Source organism: Grammomys surdaster, unplaced genomic scaffold, assembly GCF_004785775.1.
Source record: "Grammomys surdaster isolate TR1022 unplaced genomic scaffold, NIH_TR_1.0 190, whole genome shotgun sequence".
Lineage (NCBI taxonomy): Eukaryota > Metazoa > Chordata > Mammalia > Rodentia > Muridae > Grammomys > Grammomys surdaster.
The window spans coordinates 3,954,591-3,969,481 of NW_021604635.1; the positions used below are offsets into that span (position 1 = coordinate 3,954,591).

Consider the following 14,891-nt stretch of genomic DNA (forward strand, 5'->3'; position numbering starts at 1 on the left):
CTGATACACGCCACCAGGTGAACGGGCGTCACAGACATCAGGCCAGTGAGCAAAGCCAAATATAAGAAGGTCACATATCACACGATTCCGCGTGCCCATAGAGACAGAAAACTAGTGCTAAGGGATGGCGCTTTGTTTTTATGACGGAAAATGGATGTAGCCATACTGGTCACGGAGCATAGCGAATTTACTAAGTGCCACTGTATTTTTCACTGTAATAGCTGATGTCACCTCAGTGAGTTCTACCTTTAGAAGTCTTCTAACTAACCGAGTGATGTCTTGCTCGGGTACTGGTGTGATGTAGATGAGTTTTCAATACAGTTAGGATAAAGTTCCAAAGATACACAGTTCCAGTGCCGGATACCAGGCTCGGTGAGGCTCGCCTGATACATAGTTACGGTGCCGGATACACAGTCACAGTGCCGGATACCAGGGCTCGGTGAGGCTCGGTGAGGCTCGCCTGATCCACTCTGATATCTGGACGCACACTGCTGATCCAGACTCAGGGCTGCAGGGATGCTATTGCTGCGCACACAAAGTAGACTTGGACATCTCGAGTGACAGTCCCTGTGGGAGAAGCCTCTATCTCCTCCTCTTTTCTCAGGTCATAGATTGTTCACCTAGCTCCATTTGGGAGATTTCAGGTCTACAAGCAATTGTAAAGAGCGTTAGAGTGGGAATAGTGTTGCTTCTGTGGCAGGAGTAACTGTTTACACACAAGAGAAATGGGGGGCTTAGCAGGACATTTCTGAAATAGGAAGAACACACAGCAACTGACCTGGAGAATTACCCTCCCCCATTTCCTCAGTGATTATTTATAGTAAGACCTGTTTATTAGCAGCCGCAGAGGCAAGGCTGGTTGCATGTGAGACACTTGGGCTCTGAAGGCAGGAATAGTGCATATTTAAAGATCCTGTCTGTTAGATGTCAGATGCAGGGTAACAGTACATTCATTCATGTGCATATGGTGGTGTGCTACTGGACGCATTCTAAGCTGGGCATTGAATGAAGTAGGAGAGGTGCTCAGTTCAGTGTGTTCCCTGGATATTTTAGATAACTAGAGGTTGCACAGTAAAAATTCAAACACTAAGAAAACATACAACTTGGAATCCTGGATTTTTCGGGAAATTTAGAAGTAAACTAATACTTTCAGAAGTAGAGCTTAGGAATCCATCAAATGACAAACACACACTTTAGGGTCTTCTGTTTATTTTGAGACAGGGTCTCTATGTAGCCTACAACTTGCTGTGTGGATCAGGCTGGCTTCAAACTCTGCCTCTGCCTTCCAAGTGCTGGGATTAAAGTCAGATGCTGCCAGGTCTGACACACATTGTCACACTTCTTTCCAAGGATGGGAAAGCCTTAGTATCTTTCTCAAATGTATTTATAAACCTCTCTTTTGGGCTAGCAAGGTTGCTCAGTAGTTAAGAACACTGGCTGCTTTTCCAAAGCACGCTTTTTTTGGAACCCACGTGGTGGACTACTACCCCTAACTCCAGACGCCTCCTTGGATACGAGGCAGGCATTTGGTATACAGACATATATTCAGACAAAACACTCATACATTAAAAAAAATGTTGCGTCTCTTTTTATCCTGACTCTTAGATTTATAGCTTTTAGTGTTTTTGTATTACAACTTAAGGTAGTTTCTCTTTAAAGTCAAATAAGATCATCTTGAGGTGTAGATATTTTACAGAACTTTGATCTGGGTGTTCCACCCACCTTCAACTGAGACAGGGTTATTACGTCATTTTTAAAGTATCTTAAGTGATCTCTGTCGGGCTTGGGAACGCCAAAGCCTAGTTGCAAATGTTTTCCACAGTGGTCTTTGGATATTTCCACAGTAAAATTTAAAATCAGAGATTTTTTTCTTCCTCATATTATAACATGTTTACATTTCAAGCCTGTCATCGGCGTCTGCGATCAGTGTGACTGATCTGGGAGCCAGACTTGTTCCCTCTGTGTGACAGCTGCTGTCTCCTCTTCCAGGGTTACTTCATGACAAGCTGGGCTCCTACGATGTGGCCTTTTACCTTGCGGGAATCCCTCCCTTCATTGGGGGTGTTGTGCTCTGTTTAATCCCGTGGATCCATAGCAAGAAGCAAAGGGAGATGAGTAAAAACGCCGGAGGGGAGAAGATGGAGAAGATGCTGGAGAACCAGAACTCTCTACTCTCAGGCTCGTCCGGAATCTTCAAAAAAGAATCTGACTCTATTATTTAATGCCATATATACCTCCACTGACTGGATTTGCTTTTGAATTTTAAGCCAGTTTTCCTTTTATATGAATTACAGATTTCTTATTTTTTTAATCATCCTTGGAATAGCACAAATGGGACATGAAACCTTTATTACTACAAGAACCATTTTCTCTCCCCAAACAGCTTTGATATTTCCACGAATCAGGGGGAAGAGAGTCTGTTACAGGCAAGCATGTCTGGAAATCAAAATCGAGCATTCAAAGCTATCAGTGAGGAGCAGCCGTGGAAGCCTGGGCCGCTGTCGGGGGCTGTGAGCCGCAGCGTGCCTGGAGCTGCGCTGGGCGGGTCGCTCACACTGGAAGCACGTTGTTGCTTCACTTGGTGTCTTTACTTCCAGTCACTTTCTCCTTCATTTTGGAACTTTTTGCAAAATTTAAGCCCGGATCCTAGATAATAAGAGGCCAACCGAAACCTCGAGTCTGGAAATGATTTAAGCTATGAAATTAGGAGCCGCTTGCGCGCTGCCGTCAAGGAGCCTCCCGGGAGCAGATGCTGGTGCCGCCACCGGATGGGAGCTGGGAGGGGTCTGTGGAGGCAGCCGGCAGGTGTTTCTTCCACTAACCTTTGTTCCCTTTCGTTTGTAGTGTGCTTTACTCCAGTAGCCACAAACACCCCAAATTTCTGATTTTGTATAAACAATAAAGTGAAGTAGAATGTATAAAAGATACCCTGGCGACTTTAACAGAGTTTTTCTGACTTCCGGGTTTGTTAGCACTGTGTTCACCTGCTTTGTTGAGCGTGTTATCAGCTGGAGGAGTGGACACAGATTGGAGGGTCTATCCATTAGAGAAATGTCTGACAGAAATAACTGCTTAAACGGACTTGTAGAACTAGTGATTTTAAAATGTTAAATACATTTGTAAAAAGCCAATTCTTAAATTTTCTAAATTTTTAAAGCAAAACTTTACATTTGTATGTACAGTCTTGTGATACACTGAGGAGCCTGGTGGTGGGTCCTTTCCCTATCTGCCTGCTATGGAGTTTCCTTACGCAGACTGAGAGACTCCATTGAACCAAGAGGTACAATCTTTCCATAAAGTATGGAGTATACTCCTCGTCTTTGACCGGAAAATTAATGTGATATTTATCTGCACTAGCTTATTAATTCCCTCCATTGTCCCCCATGTGTGTCCCAACTGTAGAAAGCAAGCTACAAGCTTTGAGGACCTAAAATTAAAACCAAAGTTGGGCTGTGAGCCATTACTCATTTATTAAAACAGGAACACACTCTTATTATCTTTGAAATTATATGTTAGACTTTAAAGGTTAAAATGCAAAGTATACTTAAATCATTAGCCTAGATGACCGTTAGTCAGAGTTGAATGTAACTTGCTTGTTCGTGTGAGAAGGATGTTATCTTTCCCTAAGCATTTCCAGGATCCTTCTGTTACTAAGTTATCTGGAAGGTGAAACTTAATTGTGTTATCTCACTACTCAGTATTCCCTTTCTCCATCTGTCGGATGGGCCACCTGGAGAGAATACAGACCTGTTCTTGTTGAGAGAGAGGGAAGAGGGGCTAGGAGTTGAAATGAAAGCTGGAAGCTTTCCCTCTTAATTACAGCTCTCTTACCTATTGTCTTGCAAGAGCTCACAGCCTAAATGTTAAGTGTAGAAGTTATTTTAATGGGTTTGAATAATTATAATTTATTTATTATTTATTTATTGTGAGGTGGAGTCTAAGGGGATCTGACTAGTCTTCATCTCCAGTCTGTTGCTTCAGACCTGTGTTGGGATGCTGGGGTGTTCTGCTGTGTGTCGATAATTTTGCTTTTGAAGACCCAAGCTGGCATGGAACTCACTATGCAGCCCAGGCTAGCCTCAAACTCACAAAGCTCTTTTAGGTGTTTTGAAACAGGCTTGCTGTGTGGCCCAGCAAGGAGTTGGAACTTGAGATTCTCCTGCTTCAGCTTGCTACGGGGAGGAGTCACAGGAGTGTGCAGCCATACCCGGCTTCAACCTGCTGCCGACAGTTGCTTTCCTGTTTTAAATTGACGAGGGGTCTTCGGCAATTTGCTTGCATAAGTTCTTTCAGGAGGGAAAATATTTTAACCACATTGGCCTTTCTTGTTCTTTTCTTTCTTGTCTTAGATAAGGTTTTACTAAGTAGCCTGGCAGGCCTAGAGCTTCCAAAGACATGCCAGCCTCAGCCTCCCGAGTGCTGGGGTTACAGGTGCACCACCATGCAGGCTGTCTCCCGTGGGCTTCCATTAAGCACCGAGAGAACAGTTGGAGTGTGATAGCACAGTCATTATCAAGCCTTTCACTAGTGACTTCCCTGTTATTCGTTTATGTCACACCTCAGTTGCCTGAGACACTTCATCATTGTTAGTGCTTTCAAAAGCTAAGGCGCCAGAGAGCTGGCTCAGTAGGTAAGAACAGGACAGCTCTTAGTGAGGACCCGAGTTCAGTTTCCAGCAGTCACATGGTGGCTCTCAACTGCCTGTAACTCCAGTTCCAGGACATCCCAATGCCGTCTTCTGAGCTCCTGCATGCACACAGCACACGGCACTCGCAGGCATATATACACACACACACGTAAAAATAAATATTTAAAAGTTAATTAAAAATATACAACTAAGATAAACAGTCCTGCCGTTAGAAAACATTAGAGCAAGGTTTATTGTTTGGGGGCAGCTACAGAGCAGTGTCAGAGCCTGATCAAGGGTGGCTCTCTAATTAAGCTGTGTCCTCACCTTGGGGTTAATACAGATGTTGTTCTGCCTCTGATCTTACAGAAAAAGTAGCTCTAAAATGGAAAGCTTATTCTCTAAAGAATTATATGTACAGCAGGCTAGCCTGGAGTTTATAATCCTCCTGTCTCTACTCCTTAGATGGTTTCTGTTATTGTTGCTTGTTTGCTATTTGTTTTTGAGACTGGGTCCCTATGTAGCCTTGGCTGTCCTAGAACTCATTTTATAGATCAGGCTGACCTCTCTCACAGAGATCACCTGCCTCTGACTCTGCCTCCCCACTGCTGGTTTCAATGCTGTGCACTACAGTTCCTGGTCTCTGTCTCCCTGAGTGCTGAGTTACAGGGACAGAGGTTAATACGGGAGAGGTGCTGTTTCCAGAGAACAGGGAACACATGACATGACATGAGGTTTATTCTACAGAATGCTTTTACCAAGTCTAACAGCAGCCTGCGTGCTAACCCAGAAGTACCCAACCTCAATTGTGATGTTTTAAAATAAATCTAATTATAGGTACCCTTCTGTTTCAGTGGGTTCTGGAAGAAGAGTGTTTCAGCATGAGAATCAGGAAGCAGCTTGGACATGATAGGGACTCTCAGCATAAAATAATGTCGAGAAACCATGTTAGATCCGAGAAACCACGGGGAGCCTGGGAAAGGTTCTGCAGTGTGTAACATTTGTCTGCATATCAGTAACTATAGACAGCTTAAGTTATTCATCAAGGTTTATTTTACTCATGTATTTGTGCGGTTCCCACGGAGGCCAGAATGGGGAACCATGTACATCCCTTGCAGTTACTGGTATTCGTGAGCGGCTTGATGTGGGTGCTGGGATCTGAACTCCAGTCCTCTAGCTGAATAGTGAATGCTTTTCCCCCACTTGGAGACAGGGTCTCCCTATGTAGCCCTGGCTGGCCTAGAAATAACTGTGTAGACCAGGCTGGCCTCTTGCTCAAAATAGCTGTTTGCTTCTGTCTTCCTTGAGCTGGGATTTCAGTAAGGTGTATACCACCACACCTAGCTGCTGTAAGCACTCTTAACTGAGCCACCTCCCAACCCCATAAGTGTTTAGATCTCTGTGAGCACAAAGCGTTTCTACTAAGCTCTTCCCTACTAGGTGAAGGTGATTTTCATAATATAGTCTGCACTATAATATTCTCTTAAGGACCTAGGATTTGTTATTTTAACAATATAACAATATTTTGACCCCACACAATTCAGGTGCCTCTAAAAATCGGATCAAGGTTGCTATTAAGCTTCATATCCCTTTCAGAATATTTTTTTTAATTGTAAAAGATTTATTTTTGTGTGTATGGGTGTTTTGTGTGCATGGGTATGTATACACATGCATGCAGTGCCTACAGAGGCCAGGAGGGGGCCTCATACCCACCAGTACTACTGGAGCTGCAGGGGCTGTGAGCTACCCTGTGAGTGCTGGGAACAGAACTCTGGTCCTTTGTAAGGACAGTGTAACTGTTCAGTGCCTCTCCAACCCTCAAAGACTTTTTTTATTTTTAAATATATGTAACACAATGGGTATTGTGTATAACCAACAAAACCATACACGTATTTTGTATATCTGAGAAATTTTGCCTATGAAGTTATTACTGAGTTCAAACACATGGAAGTATCTGATTGTTGTTAACACTTAATGATTTAAGTTTTGTTTATAAAAAAATGGTCATCAAATCCAACCTTTGGAATGAACATGGTCCCCCAACAGAATAGCTTTAAAGAAAAAGTCCCTTCTCAGTATAGCTAGCACATAGTAGGATGTTTAAAATTACTCATGGGTTGAGGATATGACATACTGGTAGGGTGCTCTCCCCACGGGGCCACAGCCCCTAGACTCACTTCAAGAGGTGAAAATGGACAACAGCGGGAAGGGCGTACAGAAGCTTTGAATTGGATTAGATCAAGGAGATATTTTGAACATTTGAGCTATTTAATTGTTTTTCAGTCAGATTTTGGAAGTATTGGTCTTAAAATTTGGATGAGTTACTTGTTAAGTTTTGTTTTGTTTTGAAATTTGAAAAATGAATTCATTGGAAGAATCACTGTCCGTCTTTTAGATTTGACACAGTCTAAAACTGCTGTGAGTGACAGTGTCAGTCTCCTGTCAGGTCCTCTCAGCATCATGCTGTGACAGCATCAGACTCCCCTCCCCCCAAAGCAAAACAGGACAATGCCACCAAGAAGCACAAGTCCCAGTCCTTGAGATCCAGATACCTGGAGGTCACGGGAAAAGGAGTGTGTGTGTGTGTGTGTGTGTGTGTGTGTGTGTGTGGCTTAGGTCAGTCCTGCTTTCCTTCACAGACTTAGCCTTGGCCATTTTATAAGAATGAGAAAATACAGCCGCTGCTGCCTTTCTAGAGAGCCGTGCACTCGGGCGCTGAGGGTGCTGGGTTCACTGAGCTATGGGGCCTCTCTGATGGTGGTGTACAGGTCCTTGAGCAGTGCTTCTGGCGAGTGGTTAGAGCATCAAATAACGGAAGGCCATAGAGGTGGCTCACCACACCAAACACCTGTATATTTCACAAGTTCAAACTCTGTTAGCAAAACCTAATATTCCAAATATACCTCGTGCTCCAGGCGTGAGCGCCCTCATTCCTTCCCTCCTTCCCTCCCTCCCCCTCCTCCTTCTCGCTCTCTCTCACTCTCTCCTGCAGAAGGTGCCAGCTTACCCCATAGCTGTATAAATATAGCTGACTGTGAAAAGACCATGCTGGGTTTGACCAACATAGGTATTTTCCTAGTTTTGAGAAATCCTGTTTTCTTTTAAAATAATATAATTTGTAATTGATTTTTAAAAATGTGATTTATATATTTAATATAGATAACCAGAACCTTTTTAATGAAGAGTGCTTTGTACTTTGGAGAATACAGTCATTTTACTGTGGGGAAATGTGATATTCTCAGTAGTAAATGCAATAAAATTTTTAGCAAATTCCTGTAAGATCTTGTGATTGTATTTTCTGGGGCAGGGGAATTACTGAAATGAACAATCTATCTTGAAGAGAAGTAAAGTGTTTGTGTTTTATGCTGTGCATTTTCCAGTGTGTTTGGATAGTGCCATTCCTCAGGGGATGTCTCAGCATGGTCTAAGAGTTAAAAGCTTTAAGTCCTGTTCCTATCAGGGAGCATGTTCCTGTCACCATAATTAAACTCACAAATTCAGTAGACTAAAGTTGGGTGGGATCTTTGCTCTTGGTTTGTCACTGGTGCCCTATCTTGAAGCTAGGCTGTCTACGGGTGCAGCATCCACAGGAGAGATGCCTGTGTGGCCTTCTTCCCCCAGTCTTATGAAATGGAATGGCTTTTGCTGTAGTGGTAGTTGCAATGCCCCTGGTATGGGTGACATGGGTGTCTGTCTGCCATGTGGTGTGGCGTGGCAAGCCTCCTTGATGAATCTGCTAGAGAGTATGTCACGGTCTGTGAAAGTGTCACACACGGAATGGGATTGTCAGAGGGCTGTGGCCTCTGTCCTGGAACTCAGTGATCTACCTGCCTCTGTCTCCCAAGCACTGGGACTAAAGGCACCATGTCCATCAGTCACATGGTTCTGGGCAGTAAGCCTTGGAGCTGGGTCTGAGCTGTTTGCCCAGAAAGAACTTACCCACATAAAGGAGGAAGGATAGAGAGAAGACATGTGGATGTTCTCTATGGTTGCCTCTGAACTGAGAGAAGAATTAGAGAGGAAAGGGGGAGGGAGGGCAGGAAGAGGACTGGCTTGCCGTTTCTCATGGCTAGGGAGGTAGCAGGGTACAAATTAGATCTGTGCAACACAGCCCCTCCTGGGATCCTAAGCCCTGGAACCCATAGAAAGAACTGGACAGTGAGGAGGGGGATTGCAGGAAAAATGTAACGGGGCCAGTCCCCACGAATGGCCTTTAACAGAAGGCAAATCCATGGTCTGGCACACGAGCAGGGACCTTAATATAGATCAAGACAGAACACTGATAACCGGGGAGTTTTCTACCATTGAACTGCTTGAACTAGGAAATATTTTAAAGCAAGAAATAAGATTCTCTCACAGCCTGGCTGTGACCATGAGGACAGAGAGAATCAGTTTGCATGCTGTGGACACAGAAAACAGTGGTCTAACTACCCATTTCTCCTCGAAATGAAGGCTGCGTAATTAGAGGTAATGCGAGGGAAACCAGACTCTGAGGGACTAGCTCACGGGCCATTAATTGCATTTAGTCATTGACAGCTGAGGTCGCATGAACAGCAGGGCTGGAGGACACAGAGGAGAGAGTGCTAGGAACAGCTCTTTTCTACTGAAGGTGCCGGCTCGGCTGCCAAGGGCCAATAGTCCGTAAGTATCTCCAACCTTACACAATTCTCACACAAAGGAGATCAAGTCTTTTACTGTCCCACACGTGGTAAAACTCTTAAGCAAAGGCCGTGCTGCTTTCCTGAACTTGATCATAGCAGCCAATCTCTTCCCATTTTCCTTTGGAACTGCTTTCCAAATTAGCCAATTGGGAGTAGACTGTGAGGTTGAACTCAGCCAATGAGAAACTGCTAAGCTCTCCAAAGCAATCCTTTTAGACAAAGGCCATCTTGGCTGAGTGTACTGCTTGCTTGCCTGGTTTGGACCATGGTACCCCCTTTTTACAAAAAGTAATTATCTTGTCTTCTTCTTCTTCTTCTTCTTCTTCTTCTTCTTCTTCTTCTTCCTCCTCCTCCTCTTCCTCCTCCTCCTCTTTCTCCTCCTCTCCTTCCTCCTCTTCCTCCTCCTCTTCATTTGTGTGTTTCTTTGTGTGACACTGACAATATTTCTTTCTAATAACAGGAATTCCGGGGAGAAGGGGACATGCATAGGCAGCGGTCGATGCTGGTTTTACTGCAAATGAGATTGCTTACAGGGGAGTGAAGAAAGAAATTGACCAGCAGAGACCTAGGAACTGTCACTGGGTTTTGGTAGCAATGCCAAGCCCCATGGTGGGATCTGGTCTTTACAGGACAGGAGAGGCTCTAACAGATTTGGATGGTTTATATTGGTGTATAAATTGAGTTCTTAAAGTGCTAAAGAAGTAAAAGAGAAATGGGAAAAGGGAAAAAGCAGGTGAAGGCCCTAAGTCACTAAAAAGGGAAAATGAGGTGATTTGTGAGGATCTGGAGTCTCTAAAGAACAGAAATCCACGGCCAAACTTAGTGCTTGTGAAACATGGGAATGTTCAAGGCTGGCACAAACGTTCAATGCAGGTAAAACTGGCAGAGCTGTTCAGTGAAGACACTAAGTATGTCCCAGAGGTGGAAGTTGTTTCTACATCCAGGGTCCCCTCAGCAGCCGTGTAGCCAGGGACAGCAGGTAGCCGCAGCTTGGGGCCGAAAGACTGTCAAACTCGGGGGTCCTATGTGGGCATAGCGGTGAGAGCATAGAGTGCTATCCTTTGGACCTGGACTGGTCAGGGCCTCAGAGCAATCCCAGCTCCATCAGCTTGTGGAGTTGGGAAAGTGCATGGAAGTCCTGTGGCGAGCACCAAGACTGAAGGGGTGAGACGGGCTGTGGAGAATGCCTGTGGGTTCTAAGATAGAGCTCCAGTTCATGCTGCTGTACCCAGCATTAATCTTTATATAATGTTACTATACTTACATCATCTCTATCCATCTTCCATGCCCACCTTCAGGCCCCTGAATTTATGACCTCTTCTTCTACAGTCAGTGTTATTGCATCCCAACATTAACTTTTTGAGGAGACGTTGGTACAAGCAATGGAATCTTGCCATGTTGTAGTGGACCTTGCTAGCATTTCTCTTCTCTTTGTAGCACTTGCCTCCCAAAAGCAACTGGAATGCTAGGTGGTGGGCCTACCACGATCCTGTTCACTGTTTTCAGAAAGCTTTCAGTTTCTAGGGGATACACCGACAATGCCTGACTGTTTCATTGACTTAGAAAACCATCAGGAAGATGGGCACACACAGGGGAACACGCTGTGTGCAAGAGGTCTTGACAACTGCATGGTTGGGGAAGGCACAGAAGCCCCCCGACATGGTGAATGAGAACTCTCCAGCAGCTGGTACCTGTTAGTGTAAACACAACAGCCGTTGAAAGAAGGCTTCATGTGTGAGCAAAAGAAGATGCTCCCAGAAGCTACAAGATAATGAAATGAAAATCCAGTGCCAGAGGTGGGCTGCCTCCCTACAAGCCGTCTGCCGGCCAGAGCAGTATTGCCACTGCTGCTGGGTCTCAGAACTGTAATTTTACAGAAGTGAATGTTACCCAATTCCACAGTAGTTCATAAAACTCAATTAGGTCTTTAAATTTGATAAGGCTTTTGATGAAGAAGGCAGATTTAGAAATAGCTATGGAAATAAAATGGGCGGGGCTTAGTGATCTGTTGAGAAGATAGGCAGAAGGAAGCACCAGGGTGGGGACAGCATGTGGTACCCGCCACGGGAGGGGAGGAGGTCTCCAGAAGATGAGGTGAGCTTGATTTGAGTGATGAGTTACAGGGATATGAGCATCGTCTTCCTATACAAATATAGGAAATATATTCGCCCGCATTGGACCTCAGTACACAAGCAGGAGCGTGTTGCTGAACTCCAGCCTTCAAAGCTCTTAGTGCACACCTAGCCAACCCCTGCCATGTCCTCTGTACACCGATTATTTCAAAGTTTCTCATAGACACCTTCCCCAAGACTTGAATCAGAGTAGCTGACCTTAGATTGTAGCTTCGGTATGTCTCTTTAAATGTGGTTAAGTTACTAAGCTAGATAAGTGCAACAGTTTAAGGCCAGCCTCCCCTATCACCTGTAAACTCCATGAAGGTAGCAACTCTGTGCCTCCTGTGTGTGCCTCTGTGCCTCACCTGGCACAGCCTGGCCTCAGACAGTGTCCTCACGTGTCTCTGTAATTTGTACTAACAGTTGCTTTCTCTTGTTCACTGTTATGTCAACTTACCTTCAAAAACCCATATGAAACATGACCTTCTCTAGAACATTCTAAAACCCTCCCAAGTGGAGTTGGTCCTATCCTTCCATCCTGGTGGCTCTTTGTTTCTGTTGGTCTCAGCTCTATCTGAGCACAAACCCCGTAACCAATAACTAGATTACACAAAGTGCTTACTCAGCACCTGGGAGGCACTTGGTTTGACCCACAGTACTACCAAAGAAAAAATCGACTGACATACATTACTTCAACTAAAATAAATCTCAGGCTACTCTAGCCAGAATGCCAGAATCAAGTTTTTTCTTTTACTTTTTGAGATGGTTTTCTTATGTAGCCAACACTGCCCTCAAATTCATGATTCTTTTGCCTCAGTCTTCCAAATCCAGGAGTTTGGTAGAGGCCTCTAAGATGGGCAACCTTGAAGGACTTGCTATCAGTCACCACCGTGATGTTCTATAGATATCCATTGAAAAAAATCAAGGCACACTTTAGAAATCAACTAGAACAGCTGTTGTGATAGACTAATCGAGATTCGTGGGGGATGAGGACTCAGATATGGAAAGTTGGGAACTGGTGAGAGCTGCTTCTGAGGTAAACTGGGAAGACGGAGGAAGATGGAGGAAGATGGAGGAAGATGGAGGGAGATGGAGCGATTAAACCTCTTATGATAAAGCCAACAGCAAGAAGAGAAAGAGAAGATAAATTGAGAGAGTGATCAAATGGATTTTTATCAAGAAGAGGTTGTTTGGTAGGTTCTTGTGTGTGCGTGCGTGCGTGTGTGTGTGTGTGTGTGTGTGTGTGTGTAGAAATGAGTCACTTGAGAGAAGAAAGCTGAACCCACGATGCTCTAAATGACAGTTCCAACCCTGTGGCCTCAGAGAGTCCTGGTTAAAATCACTGGGTCACAATACCAAACTAAAAGACATGAATGTGGGGAAAGGGACCTTTGCAGGGGTGGGGAGAGTGTGACAAAGACAGGAGGAAGATTAGAGAGGGTGGGGTGAGGGCAAACAGAAAGCATCATTCTGCACCAGTCACGTGTGAAACCGTCAGAGGACAAATTTAACCATTTTGTTAACAGGTTAACAAAACTAGAGTTATTTAGTTTTGTGGGGGAAACACCATGCCATCAAGTAGTGAGCTTACCCCTGAGACAGTCTGTGGAGGTGCCATAGATTCCACAGCAGCTTAGGTGAGGGAGAGAACAGACTAAGGCAGGGAGAGCCGACAGACTGAGGATGGAGATGAAGACTCATCAAAGGATGACCCCAGTATCAAAGAGCACGTACAATGGAAAGGATGAAGAAGAAATTAAAGGGATAGGAAATTGTGGCCAGAAAAGAGAATGCTGGGTTTTAAGATTTCAAAGTAAGCCATTGCCAGGGATGGTGGTTTGAGTGTTGGTGTTCAGCCTGTGGAAACAAGGTCGTGGGACAGACTTGAATACTGATTCTTAGACCAAAGCCGTGGCTGGCGCAGCTGACAGAAAGATCTACGAGGTCCGCGGGCAGCTGAGGCAAGCACAGAGAGAGGAGGTAGGGAGTCTCAGCTCGGGGTGGATTGTCGGGAGAGGGGTGGTGGAGTGTGAGGGGAGCCCCTATCTTTAGAAGGATTTAAAGAAGCCGGGCAGTGGTGGTGCATGCCTTTAATCCCAGCACTTGGGAGGCAGAGGCAGGCAGGTTTCTGAGTTTGAGGCTAGCATGATCTACAGAGTGAGTTCCAGGACAGCCAGGGCTACACAGAGAAACTCTGTCTCGAAAGAAAAAAAAAAAAAGAAGGATTTAAAGAAGACAGCAGACTCCGAATTAGAGATTTTTAAAAACCTGAATTTTAAAAGTTTGTTTATCTATAAGAGACCAGGAACTTTCAATCCTAAAGCTGATACCATGAGTTATAATTCTCAAGTTAGGTTTTATGAAGTTGGAATCAGTTTGTTTTCACCTAAAAATTATTTTATCCTGCTTAGGTACAGTGCAGAGGAATTTTAATCCAGCAACATGGCTGCTCTGGCAAGAGATCACATTCGCTTAAGAGAGGGAGAGGACAGAACTTGTGGGTCTGTGCGATCCGGCTGGAGGACACACCTTTAATCCCAAACAATGACATCTAATTGAGGGGCATCAAAATGATGAATCAGAGAAAGAGTTGACAGAATGAGTCAGAGATAGGATTCACCCAACAGACAGGAAAGCAGCATCGCAGAGACAGAGGGTGGAGAAGCAGAGTGAGTGAGTTCCTGCAGTGGAGTTCAGTTGAGTTCATTCGTGGGTTCCATTTAGTTTGTGCAGTGCAGATCAGCAGAGGCAGTTAAACCCAAAGAATAAGGAGGAGCCAGAAGATTAGAACAAATTGCCAGAGTTAGAGGCCAAGCAGAGCAATTCAGTGAGAAGCTGAGAGAAGCCAGAATGAATCAGTCAGCTTGGAGAGGAGTTTGAGCCAGAACAGCTGAGTTGAACCAGCCAGCCAGAGTTCAGCAAGAACTAGGAAGGGTGAGCTTATGCAGCAGTAAGTCTAGAACATTCTAGATTAGATAATACATAGGCTAAAAGTTTCCAGGCCTAGGTCTAGGGATAGACAGACCAGAGAAAGTCAGTCTGTTGTCTCAGCCCAAGCCGTGTGTTTGCACAGTTTAGCTCTCATCTCATCCCATCATAAGGAAATAAATGTTTCTTTTACAGACCAATAACAGTTTGTTGTATTTTTTATTTTCCTGATTTCCTCAGTGGCCTGAGTGGGCAGCATATTCTGGTATGTAAATATCTATTAAATGACATCACAGATTACAAAATTTTAGCCTTTTTTAGTACTATTAAACATAATGACTTGTTCTCTGATTAAAATTTATCAAATAATAAGCAACCTTTGACAGGTTTTCTCCAAATGGGTAATTTACAGGAATAAGGGTTGTTTGTTTTAAACAAAACAAAAAATTCTTCCAGCTTGCTTCTTGATCAAACATCTTATGAAAGAATGATTTTTTTTCTTGGTATAAATAATCAGTGGGCTGGAGCAGACACAGAGTCGGTCTGCTCCTGTCCTGTTGA

The 14,891-nt window shown here is 44.3% G+C and overlaps 1 protein-coding gene across 1 annotated transcript in view; it reads left to right on the plus strand.

The window, feature by feature from the left end:
• The window catches only part of Slc16a10 (solute carrier family 16 member 10), a 113,800-nt gene extending 105,894 nt beyond the window's left edge, over positions 1–7,906 (plus strand). The window contains exon 6 of the mRNA XM_028768989.1: positions 1,990–7,906. Coding sequence (XP_028624822.1) covers positions 1,990–2,222 — 233 coding nt within the window. The 3' untranslated portion in view covers positions 2,223–7,906. The remainder of the gene's footprint in view (positions 1–1,989) is intronic.
• Positions 7,907–14,891: the final 6,985 nt, after the last annotated feature.